Source organism: Phyllobates terribilis, unplaced genomic scaffold (assembly GCF_046119375.1).
Source record: "Phyllobates terribilis strain yellow unplaced genomic scaffold, ASM4611937v1 Scaffold_5__5_contigs__length_657084704, whole genome shotgun sequence".
Taxonomy (NCBI): Eukaryota; Metazoa; Chordata; class Amphibia; order Anura; family Dendrobatidae; genus Phyllobates; species Phyllobates terribilis.
The window spans coordinates 59,729,549-59,742,666 of NW_027362765.1; the positions used below are offsets into that span (position 1 = coordinate 59,729,549).

The 13,118-nt window shown below is 40.7% G+C and overlaps 1 protein-coding gene across 1 annotated transcript in view; it reads left to right on the forward strand.

The window, feature by feature from the left end:
- The window catches only part of LOC141271449 (uncharacterized), a 120,219-nt gene that overhangs the window by 48,885 nt on the left and 58,216 nt on the right, over positions 1 to 13,118 (forward strand). The window contains exons 9-12 of the mRNA XM_073681521.1: positions 2,819 to 2,992; positions 3,075 to 3,198; positions 3,278 to 3,375; positions 5,042 to 5,132. Of these exons, the coding sequence (XP_073537622.1) occupies positions 2,819 to 2,992; positions 3,075 to 3,198; positions 3,278 to 3,375; positions 5,042 to 5,132 (487 nt within the window). The remainder of the gene's footprint in view (positions 1 to 2,818; positions 2,993 to 3,074; positions 3,199 to 3,277; positions 3,376 to 5,041; positions 5,133 to 13,118) is intronic.

Genomic DNA, 13,118 nt, shown 5'->3' on the forward strand with positions numbered 1-13,118 from the left:
ATTTAACCTCTCTCTTTCTTTCGGTATCTTTCCCTCCTCATTTAAACACGTCATCATAACCCCTTTACTTAAAAAAAATCCTCAACAAGAAGTACACTGCTTATTACAGCCCGATGTCTAATCTTTACTTCATCTCTAAACTCCTGGAATGCTTGGTCCACTCTCATCTCATCCGCTATCTCTCAGATCACGCTCTTCTTGACCCTTTACAATCTGGTTTCCGCTCTTTACACTGTACTAAAACTGCCCTTGCTAAACTCTCTAACGATCTATTAACAGCTAAATCCAATGGTCACTGCTCCCTACTGATTCTCTGCTGCATTTGACACTGTGGATCACCAGCTCCTCCTCACTATGCTCCTCTCTATCAGGCTCAAGGACACTGCTCTCCTAGGTCTCCTCCTACCTCTCTGACTGCTCTTTCACTGTGTCTTTTGCCGGCTCTTACTCCTTTCTTTTTCCCTTTACTATCGGGGTTCCTCAGGGCTTAGTCCTAGGCCCCCTCCTCTTCTCCTTGTATACTGCCCAGATTGAACAAACAATTAGTAGATTGGCTTCCAGTATTATCTCTATGCTGACTACACCCAATTATACACTTTATCCCCTGAAATCATCTCCACCCTAATACTAAATACCAAGGATTGTTTGTCTGCTGTCTCTAACATCATGTCCTCCCTCTATCTTAAACTGAATCTCTCCAAAACTGAACTTCTTGTGTTTCTCCCCTTTACTAACCTAACTCTACCTAACATTGAAATTACCTTGGAGGGTTCAACCATAACTCCCGAGCAGCATGCCCGCTATCTTGGGGTTATATTTGACACAGAACTTTCCTTTATTCCTCATATACAATCACTCACTCACTCATGTCACCTGTATCTTAAAAACATCTCCAGAATCCGACCTTTTATCACCTTTGAAACTGCTAAAACTCTTACTGTCGCTCTTATTCATTTTAGTCTGGACTATTACAACTCTCTTATGACCGGCCTCTCTCTAACCAAACTTTCTCCTCTCCAATCCGTCCAGAATGCGGCAGCCAGGGTCGTATTTCTGCCCAGGCGCAATACCGGTGCCTCCACCTTGTGCCTTATCTCTGACTATCACCCTACACATGCCCTCCTTTCTGCAACTGACCTAAGACTAACATCCTCCATAATCTGAACCTCACACCTCCGTCTCCAAGGCTTCTTTTGTGCTGCGCCAGTTCTCTGGAATGCACTACCCCAGACAATCCGACTGATTCCTAGCACCCACGTTTTTAAGCACACTTTAAAAACACATCTCTTGAAACAATTAAAACAAGCCTGCCACCTTTACTCACTAACCTAACTCTCCCCTGTTCCCTTCTTCTAAATATCATTCAGAAGCTCCTCCCTCGTATTCATCTGTCTCCACACCCTCCATGCACATGATAATCGCACTTGATAATTGCACTTAAACATACGGGCTGATGACCGAACCATCCAGCCTTATATAAAAAAAATCCCTATTTATTATAATTGCTGGACCTGAAATATTAAGCACTTCTCATCTGTTGTTTCCACAAATTTCCTTGTAGAATGTAAGCTTGCGAGCAGGGACCTCACTCCTGATGTAACTGTTGAAACTGTCTCACCTTGTATTGAATTTATTGTCTGTACATGTCCCCGCTTAATTATAAAGTGCTGCGGAATATGTTGGCGCTGTATAAATAAAAATTATTATTTATGTGCCGAAGAGAGCAACATTTTATATATTGTATTAAAGTTATATTTTATCCAACTTCTTTGCTTTATTTCATAAATCCCCCCTGTAAACCCCTCCTGACCCCACACATAACCTTCACCTCATCCAGCACCATGACAACCAGCACAGCAGAGTCCTGCATCCACTGAGGGCCCTGATCATGTGACCCCTGACTCCTCCCCTCCTGTGACCTCATCACAGGTCCTGTGTGCACAGAACAGCCATATATGTGGTGGCGGCTCTGCAGGTGGAGGTATGTGGAGATTCCCCATTACTATTAACCCCCTCAGTGCTGCGGTCACATTCCAGGAGACAGAGCGTGTTCCCGTCTGTGTCGCTATATCAGGGTCTGTCTGTATTGGATTAGATTGGGTCACTTCCCTCCTGACGTCGCTCGCTGCTCTGTTACTGTACAGTCTCCATTATGGCCGTCGCCCGCTCCATGTTGTCACTATCAGGAGATATTAATGTTCTATCATTATCTGTTACTGACGTCCCCGGTTCTGCCGTCCTGATCTCTGTGGATGTTCCCGGCACTTTATAACTTTGTGTTTTGTTTTTATGAAATATTTAATAAAGATTCAGATATTTTAGATTTTCCTTTAGATTTGTTCTGTGTTTTTGGTGCTGGATTGGAGATATTCTGTGATAAATCCCTGTATGTGACTATAATGTGATTGTGTGTTATACCGGGGGCAGGACGGGGCCATGACTGGATGTAGTGATCATGTGAAGCCGGTAACAGATCCGGAGATTTCTTACATGGGATCTTTATGATGTTACATCGTCATCTTCTCCCCATTCAGGTCCCTACAATATCGGATCCTCTCAGTGGAGATCTTCTATATAAGAGAATTTTCCTCATTGACCATCAAGGATGGATAGAGACAGGGACAAGATGGCGGAGAGGATATTACACCTCACCCTAGAGATCCTCCTCCGGCTTACTGGAGAGGTGAGAGATTCTGATGACGTCACATTAAATCATTCTTATCTATGGGAATAACAGATGGACAGAACTGGAGAGGTGAGGACTCTGGAAATGTCTGTAGTGAGATTTATTAATGTGTCTCTCCATAACCAGGATTACACAGTAATGAAGAAGACCTCTAGTGAGCGCTGTCAGGACCCTGTGTCTGAGGGATGGGGAAGACCCCTGAGTCCAATCACGGGGCCTCCACCTCACCCACTAATACATGAGGACATCAATGACCAGAAGATCCTAGAACTCACCTACAAGATGATTGAGCTGCTGACTGGAGAGGTGACACTGATGGGAATGCGGGGACATTATACAGTAACGTAATGAAGGGATCAGGAGATGAAGGTATCATTGTATGTGTCAGGTTCCTATAAGGTGTCAGGATGTCACCGTCTATTTCTCCATGGAGGAGTGGGAGTATTTAGAACGACACAAAGATCTGTACAAGGATGTCATGATGGAGGATCCCCAGCCCCTCACATCACCAGGTAATAGACAGGACTAAATACACACTGCCTATAATTATGTGTATGTAAAGAATGAATTCAGTGTATGTGTCTCTTCCAGTTCTATCCAGTGAGATGACAACACCAGAGAGATGTCCCCGTTTTCTTCTTCCACAGGACTGTAAACAGGAAAACCCCAATGTTCCTCAGGATCATCAGGTAGATGGAGAGAAAGTGTCATGAGATCTTCCCAGCAGTGGCGTAACTAAAGTCCGATGGGCTCTGGTGCAAGATTTGGACTTGGCCCCCGTCCTCCCATCCTGGTATATATATATGCCATCTATCCTGGTACTGTATATATGCTCCTTATCCTGGGCCTCATCCTGGTATATATCCCCCATCCTGTTTTATGTATTTCACCCACCCTGGTATATATATTCCCCATCCTCGTATAAATATTCCCCATCCTGGTATGTATGTTCCCCATCATGGTATATATATTCCCCATTGGGGTACATATCTCCCATTGTGCTTCTGTTCTTTAATGCATAGATAAAAAGAAACCATTATACTCACTTTCCCTCCGATCCCCCTCTGCGTGACGTCCTCTTCTTAAGCCGGCTGCAGACTTTAGCGTGCAAGCGACGGGAGTGCATGACATCACTGCCATGTGCCCCCAGTCACGTCGATGTCAGCTGCTTGTCTTTAATTGGCCAGCAGCGTGTATTGCCTGGCACTGATTCGATAAGTCTCTGCGCTGCAATATACTTCAGCTGCCTGTGCATCCGAGGACGCATATCCAGTTGAAGATTGTTCTGGCATCAAAGGTTGCTGTTGCAAACTTTGCGATCGTGGTTGTTACGCCCCTGCTTCCCAGTGATATGTTTAAGGCTTTGAAGGTCTTGTGTTTAGTCTTGTTTTATCCATCAGTATTTTACACTGAACGGTTGATTTATTAGAGACACCGAAACTTTTCTAATATAAACTTTTGAAATGTGACCAGTGACTCCAGAGTACAGCGAGAAATCCCATGATCAGTTTTATGTGGACATTTGCAATGTGAATCTATATTATAATGGAAACATAATTTTTTTATATTTATTACATACAGTGGTGTTGAGATTATACTGAGAAATGTTGTGATTGAGGGAAAACATCCATCAAAAACAGCTTCTATGACTACAAACAACTCATCAATGAAAGAAGTCAGAGTTGTTCTAAGAACAGGCGGTGCACTGTCATGTCCTGTCGCTGAATACAATGCAGGATCTACAACAAAAGTGTCCCAATAAACAACTCTTCAGCACAGGAGCTTACCTAGGCTTTGTGGCCAGTGGTCAACTAAGTTCATCCTTTTCTGGCAGAAGGACACTTACAGCAGGACAATGCTCGATGCCACAATGGTTGTATAGTCATGGATTGCTTCTAGGAACATGACAGTACATTTTTATTGCTTAACCGGCCCTTATAATGTTCAGATCTTAATCCTATAGAACATCTGCTTTCCAAATAAGAACAGGTTGTTCAGAGCACGTCAGAACCTCCATCTATATTGTGGCAACTGTAAAAACCTATCTTGTCCTCAATATTAATGCAGAACACTTACTGGAATTGACAACATAACAATTTGCTGAGGTTCTGAAGACCAAAGGAGGTCCAGCGCTAGTAGGGTGTCTCTAATCAAGTGGTGGAGATGACAAGATAAAACTGAAATACCGACATTAGATGTTGTCTGGATCTTCTCACAATTTCTTGTTATGGAGACTGCTGCTGGTTAGAATTAGGAGTCGATAGGCTGGATTTATACAGAGACCTGCAGCTATTTCATCTTTTAAATCATTTCACAGGACTTCTCCATCTGTGACTTTTACAATTTTTGTTTCAGAGTAAAGATCTGCCCCATATTAATACTACAGAGACATATGTGAGGGGTGATGAGCGGTGTAAAGTGGAGATTCCTACAGATAACTGCACAGGTGAGTAGTGACCACTAAATGCAGAGAAGTCACAAATTGTTCTCAATCACTGGATTGTAGAAATATGTGTTAATGTTTTTAGGGTTAGTAACACTGAATATTAATGTGTGATTGCACTGGCAGAAAAATTGGAAGGCAATCTTTTAAATTGACTAAATTTAAATAGTGTTTTTTTTTTCCACACAAAAAAATACAGAAGAAGGGCTCATGTGACTGCAAGTTTAGGTCCCCTGAGGTGCTAAACAATATTGCTGTCACTCCTGAAATAAAATAAGGTAAAAAACAATAAAATTGTTCCAATAAAAAATATCAGCTCACAAATAAAAACAATTCCTCATACAGCTCAATTGACGGAAAAACTTTTTTATGAGTCTCAATAAATGGCAACTTTAATAGGAATTAAAGAAACATTCATTTATTAAGCAACTTTTTTTTTCAACAAAAAAAACGGACGACACATCCAAAACAGAAAACTGCGGTGTACAGGTGCTTACTAAGAGTAGCAATCTCCATATATATAACTTACAAATAAAGTAGCACTCTGGAGCGCTAAGTGTGCAAACATGAAATATATGAAATTTGAATGGCAATACCGCTCAGGAAAATAAAAATAACTGAGAAATCTTAGTATCTGGTATCGAGAAACGCCTTATCGTGGCTACCAGGTACCCATGAATTAGCCAATTTATGCACTAAGATTTCTCAGATAGCTTACTTAGTAAGCACCTGTACACACCTATTTCTGTTTTGCATGAGCCGGTCAGTTTTTTCTTTTATATGCTTAGGCCTTCTGACTGAGCACTCCGCCTCTAAGCCACAGGCTTATTACAATGACAGCAGGGTCTTACCTTCCCATACACATGCAGATGTTAGTCTCTAAGAGAGGAAACACCTAGGTAGGTCTTGGTAACGAGGAACGCTTTACCGTGGCTGCCAGGTACACATCAATTGGCCAATTTCTGTGCTAAGATTTCTCAATTATTTCTATTTTCCTGAGCAGTAATGTTATTCAAATTCCATATATTTCATGTTTGCATACTTAGCGCTACAGAGTGCTACTTTGTTAGTTTTTTTTTTTTAACATCACATAGTGGATGAGTACAATAAAAAATGGTGAGCATATATGGGGGCTGTCACGGTTTGAGGAAACAAAATTACCATTAAGTGTAGTTACTGTTTTTCCTCACTTTTGGCTTCTTAATTTCCTGTTTTTCAGTAAATTATATGGTAAAGTGAATGGTGTCATACAATTCATTCCACGCAAAAAAAAGAACTACTGCCCCCATAATGTTTATGTTGTTACTGAAATTGAAAAAGTTTGCTCTTGGAGAAAGAGAAGGAAAAAAATGAAAATGCTAAATTAAATATAGACTGCGTTCTTAAGGGGCTAAAACCTGTTCAGAAATTATTGGGCTGTATTATGAAAATATTGTTCTGATAAAAGCTCCGTTGCCATTAGTATCACATTATATATACATTATAATGTGTGTGTGTGTATATATATATATATACATATATACAGTACAGACCAAAAGTTTGGACACACCTCATTTCAAGAATATAAGACATATTTTCAGTTGTTTCACACTTTTTTGTTAAGTATATAATTCCAAATGTGTTAATTCATAGTTTTGATGCCTTCAGTGTGAATGTACAATTTTCATAGTCATGAAAATGCAGAAAAATCTTTTAAATGAGAAGGTGTGTCCAAACTTTTGGTCTGTACTGTATATATACAGTGCTGGCCAAAAGTATTGGCACCCCGGCAATTCTGTCAGATAATACTCAGTTTCTTCCTGAAAATGATTGCAATCAAAAATTCTTTGGTATTATTATCTTCATTTAATTTGTCTTCAATGAAAAAACACAAAAAGAATTGTCCTAAAGCCAAAATTGGATACAATTCCACACCAAACCTAAAAAAGGGGGTGGACAAAAGTATTGGCACTGTTTGAAAAATCATGTGATGCTTCTCTAATTCGTGTAACTAACAGCACCTGTAACTTACCTGTGGCACCTAACAGGTGTTGGCAATAACTAAATCACACTTGCAGCCAGTTAACATGGATTAAAGTCGACTCAACCTCTGTCCTGAGTCCTTGTGTGTACCACATTGAGCATGGAGAAAAGAAAGAAGACCAAAGAACTGTCTGAGGACTTGAGAAACCAAATTGTGAGGAAGCATGAGCAATCTCAAGGCTACAAGTCCATCTCCAAAGACCTAAATGTTCCTGTGTCTTCCGTGCGCAGTGTCATCAAGAAGTTTAAAGCCCATGGCACTGTGGCTAACCTCACTAGATGTGTACGGAAAAGAAAAATTGACGAGAGATTTCAACGCAAGATTGTGCGGCTGGTGGATAAAGAACCTCGACTAACATCCAAACAAGTTCAAGCTGCCCTGCAGTCCGAGGGTACAACAGTGTCAACCCGTACTATCCGTCGACGTCTGAATGAAAAGGGACTGTATGGTAGGATACCCAGGAAGACCCCACTTCTTACCCCGAGACATAAAAAAGCCAGGCTGGAGTTTTCCAAAGCTTACCTGAGAAAGCCTAAAACGTTTTGGAAGAATGTTCTCTGGTCAGATGAGACAAAAGTAGAGATTTTTGGGAAAAAGCATCAACATAGAGTGTACAGGAAAAAAAGAGAGGCATTCAAAGAAAAGAACACGGTCCCTACAGTTAAACATGGCGGAGGTTCTCTGATGTTTTGGGGTTGCTTTGCTGCCTCTGGCACTGGACTGCTTGACCGTGTGCATGGCATTATGAAGTCTGAAGACTACCAACAAATTTTGCAGCATAATGTAGGGCCCAGTGTGAGAAAGCTGGGTCTCCCTCAGAGGTCATGGGTCTTCCAGCAGGACAATAACACAAAACACACTTCCAAAAGCACTATAAAATGGTTTTAGAGAAAGCACTGGAGACTTCTAAGGTGGCCAGCAATGAGTCCAGACCTAAATCCCATAGAACACCTGGCAGTTTGGAGAAGGCACCCTTCAAATATCAGGGACCTGGAGCAGTTTGCCAAAGAAGAATGGTCTACAATTCCAGCAGAGCATTGTAAGAAACTCATTGATGGTTACCGGAAGCGGTTGTTCGCAGTTATTTTGGCTAAAGGTTGTGCAACCAAGTATTAGGCTGAGGGTGCCAATACTTTTGTCCGGCCCTTTTTTTGAGTTTTGTGTGAAATGATCAATGATTTGATTTTTGCTTCATTCTCTTTTGTGTTTTTTCCTTGCAAGCAAATTAAATGAAGAGAATAATACCAAAGAATTTGTGATTGCAATCATTTTCAGGAAGAAACTGAGTACTATCTGACAGAATTGCAGGGGTGCCAATACTTTTGGCCAGCACTGTATATATATATATATATATATATATATATATATATATATATATATATATATATATATATATATATATATATATATATATAATATTTATGCATGCTACCACAAACCACAGGAGTTTTTTTGGCAATAATAAAAAGGCAAATATTTTATTAAACACTTAAAGACATAGGACATACAACAAGGAACAACCCGGCATAAAAAGTGGGGCTGCATATATACATATATTCAGATTAACCAATCGTAGAGAGTAGAAATAACAATGGATAAAAAAGGTGCCACAGTGTTTAACCCCTAGTGGGATAGTTGTCTAAGTGCTGCATACAGTAAAAGTCTATAAAAATATGTATTTTTAGTATAACAGATCGTGTCCGCACATAAACCCCTATAATCAATGTTCAGATCATGGTATTGCACGCTTACCCATTGCTAAATAGCAGCCCCACAAGAAAAATCCCCAACGCACGTTTCGCTTGATGTGTTAAATCACTTCCTCGGGGGGAATGCAGAAAAGAACCTTCCATGCAGATTTAAGTATGTTCAGGACCTGCGGTCACATGGTCACAATGGACCAATCGCGTAATGGTATGTCGGCACATGTGCACTAAGCCGTGCGCGTCAGCCGCACCGCCCACGGCCATCAAGGCAGACTGCACGTGTCAGGAAGAGCAGGGTAAGTTACCATGGCTCCCAGACAACAAACAGGCTCCATAAAGATGCCGGGGGCGGAGCGGGGACAACAGACAGCGCAGCACACATGCGCACACCATTTAGCACAGGTTAGTGGCAGCAACCCATACATATATTTATATAAAAAACACCAAATGACAATTATAAATCCAGTCCAAATGGTATGAATTCATAGATTGAAGGGTGGTGCCAATTCATGCCGCAGGATAATGGGTCAAGCTATGGAAGAGAGAAGAAAAAGTATATATAAACAGGACAAGAGACATAACAAAGCAATAAAAAATGTAATAGGATAAAATAGCATTAAAAAAATATACCAAAGGGTTACTATTGTTCACAAAAACGGGGCGAAGCTTAACATTTCATTGAGGCCATTGGGAATCACAGCTCCCAGTTCTACTATCCATTTAGCCTCTCTCTGAGCTAGAAGTTTTTTTATGTTGCCTCCTCGGATGCCACCATGGATGACCTCAATTCCCTGTACCATGAAGGTTTTGGGGTTACTGTAATGATGTTGCCTAAAATGGCGTGGAATAGTTTTTAATGAAGAAATGTCTGCCACCGTCCTTGCTGCACCAATGTCTCTCACATGCTCTCTAATCCTCACCCGCATTTCTCTAGATGTGAGTCCGATGTATATTTTTCCACACCCACAAGTTGCATGATATACAACATTAGAAGTCCCACATGAAATATATTCATTAATTTTATAGTGGTGGCTTCCAGAGGAATTAGAGAACTCAGTGCTGCGAGAGACATTGGTGCATGCCAGACAGTGACCACATGGTACGCACCCCTTTCTTGGTCCCCTTGACCCAAATGGATTAGGCTTAGGCGCAATGTAGTGACTTTTAACCAGAATATCTTTAATATTTCTGCATCTCCTGGAAGTCATGAGAGGAGATGCTGAAATATGCGGAGCCAGTGAAGGTTCAGTCAATGTCGTTGCATAATTGTTCTCATAAGCGACCAGTCTTGATTATACGTGGAGATGAATCTAGGTGGTCCAAAATTTTCCTTTGATTTTGTAATGGAGCCCAACAGCATATTGCGTGGGGTAGCCCTCGCTCTCCTATACCCCTGTTTAACACAACGCTTGCTGTAGCCTCTCTCCGCAAAACGTCGGGAAAGGTCCATGGCCTGATCCTCAAATTTAGCCTCAGAAGAGCATATCCGCTTCAATCTGAGGAATTGACCAACTGGGACAGCCCTGACCGTAGAAACGTTGTGTGCTGAATCAGCATGTAATAATGCATTCACTGATGTAGATTTGCGATAGACATCAGTTTGGATATATCCTTGTTCATCTACCTCAAGGGAGATATCTAGAAAATCAATTTTTTTCGCACTATATTGGAAGGTCAGTTTAATGTTAAAAGGGTTGTCATTAAGTTGGTCCATGAATTGCTCCAGATCACAGGCAGTACCTTGCCAAAGACATCAGTTTGGATATATCCTTGTTCATCTACCTCAAGGGAGATATCTAGAAAATCAATTTTTTTCGCACTATATTGGAAGGTCAGTTTAATGTTAAAAGGGTTGTCATTAAGTTGGTCCATGAATTGCTCCAGATCACAGGCAGTACCTTGCCAAATAATGAAAAGATCATCGATATATCGCAGCCAGCACTGCACATGGTCGGCAGCCCGCGCCCCCGCATCCCCGAACAAACACCTCTCCCAGAAACCCAGGAAAAGGTTTGCGTACGCGGGCGCGCAGGCCGCCCCCATGGCAGTGCCGAGTCTCTGCAAATAGAATGTATCCTTAAAAACAAAAAAATTGTGTGTTAATATGAACCGGAGCAATTCAAGGACCAAATCACCCAATTGGCTGTCCCAGTTTGAACTCCCCAGGAAGAAGCGGACAGCTCTAATACCATCTTCATGGTCAATGCAAGTGTAAAGGGATTCAATATCCGCAGTAACCAGCAAACATATCTGGTTCCACAAAGATCCCGTCCACCCTCCTTAGCACGTCCGTTGTATCCTTAACAAATGATGGTAAGGTTTCCACCATAGGTTTTAAATAGTAATCTATAAACTTACACACTGGTTCGCATAAACCATCTATTCCTGACACAATTGGACGGCCAGGAGGGTCGACGGGATCCTTGTGGACTTTTGGAAGAAGGTAAAAAGTTGGGACTTTTGGGTATTTTACCATTAGTCCCTCAAAAATTTGTTTTGTGATAATGCCTTGATCAAAGGCTTCACAAAGTATAGAGTGCAGCTGAGCCGAAAAGGAAGCGAGGGGTGAGAAGGCTAGTTTTTCATAAGTGTTTCTATCTCTCAGTTGTCTGTGAGCCTCTTTCTCATATTTATTTATTGGCCAGATGACGATATTTCCCCCCTTGTCCGCAGCCTTGAAGACTACATCATCAAGTGCCTGCAGCTCTTTCAAGGCTTGTCTTTGTCTATAGCTAAGATTACTATGTCTTGGTTGTGTAGAGATTTTCTTGAAATCATCCAAAACTAATTTAGTGAAGATTTCAACAGCTGGACATAAGGACAAGGGGGGAAACCTCGTCGATCTGGGAATCACATCCTGAGGAAACATACCTTGTTTCTCAATGCTCTGCTCTTGTAATCATGCCTCCAAAATGGAGAGGGCTTCCCGCTCAGCTGCACTATCCAGGCCTAAATCCAATGTACCACGATTATGTAGTTTTTTCATGATCAGTTTACGGGAAAAGATATAGAGATCTTTCATGGCTGTAAACAGATGAAATGGGTTAGTTGGTGCAAAAGACAAACCTCTACTCAGTACTTCACATTGTGCTGAACTGAGATTATGAGATGATAAATTAATTACCCGTAGACTTGTGTTAGTTTTTTTATCCTGTTGATTACTTGTCAAATTCTTGCGTTTAGTAGCCAATCTAGTTACCGGAAGCGGTTGTTCGCAGTTATTTTGGCTAAAGGTTGTGCAACCAAGTATTAGGCTGAGGGTGCCAATACTTTTGTCCGGCCCTTTTTTGGAGTTTTGTGTGAAATGATCAATGATTTGATTTTTGCTTCATTCTCTCTTGTGTTTTTTCCTTGCAAGCAAATTAAATGAAGAGAATAATACCAAAGAATTTGTGATTGCAATCATTTTCAGGAAGAAACTGAGTATTATCTGACAGAGTTGCAGGGGTGCCAATACTTTTGGCCAGCACTGTATGTTTGTGTGTGTGTGTGTGTATATATATATATATATATATATATATATATATATATATATATATATATATATATATATATATATATATATATATATATATATATATATATATATATATATATATATATATATATATATGTACAGTACAGACCAAAAGTTTGGACACACCTTCTCATTTACAGATTTTTCTGTATTTTCATGACTATGAAAATTGTACATTCACACTGAAGGCATCAAAACTACGAATTAACACATGTGAAATTATATACTTAAAAAAAAGAGTGTGAAACAACTGAAAATATGTCTTATATTCTAGGTTCTTCAAAGTAGCCACCTTTTGCTTTGATGACTGCTTTGCACACTCTTGGCATTCTCTTGATGAGCTTCAAGTGGTAGTCACCCGAAATGGTTTTCACTTCACAGGTGTGCCCTGTCAGGTTTAATAAGTGGGATTTCTTGCCTTATAAATGGGGTTGGGATCATCAGTTGTGTTGTGCAGAAGTCTGGTGGATACACAGCTGATAGTACTACTGAATAGACTGTTAGAATTTGTATTATGGAAAGAAAAAAGCAGCGAAGTAAAGAAAAACAAGTGGCCATCATTACTTTAAGAAATGAAGGTCAGTCAGTGCAAAAAATTGGGAAAACTTTGAAAGTGTCCCCAAGTGCAGTTGCAAAAACCATCAAGCGCTACAAAGAAACTGGCTCACATGAGGACCACCCCAGGAAAGGAAGACCAAGAGTCACCTCTGCTTCTGAAGATAAGTTTATGCGAGTCATCAGCC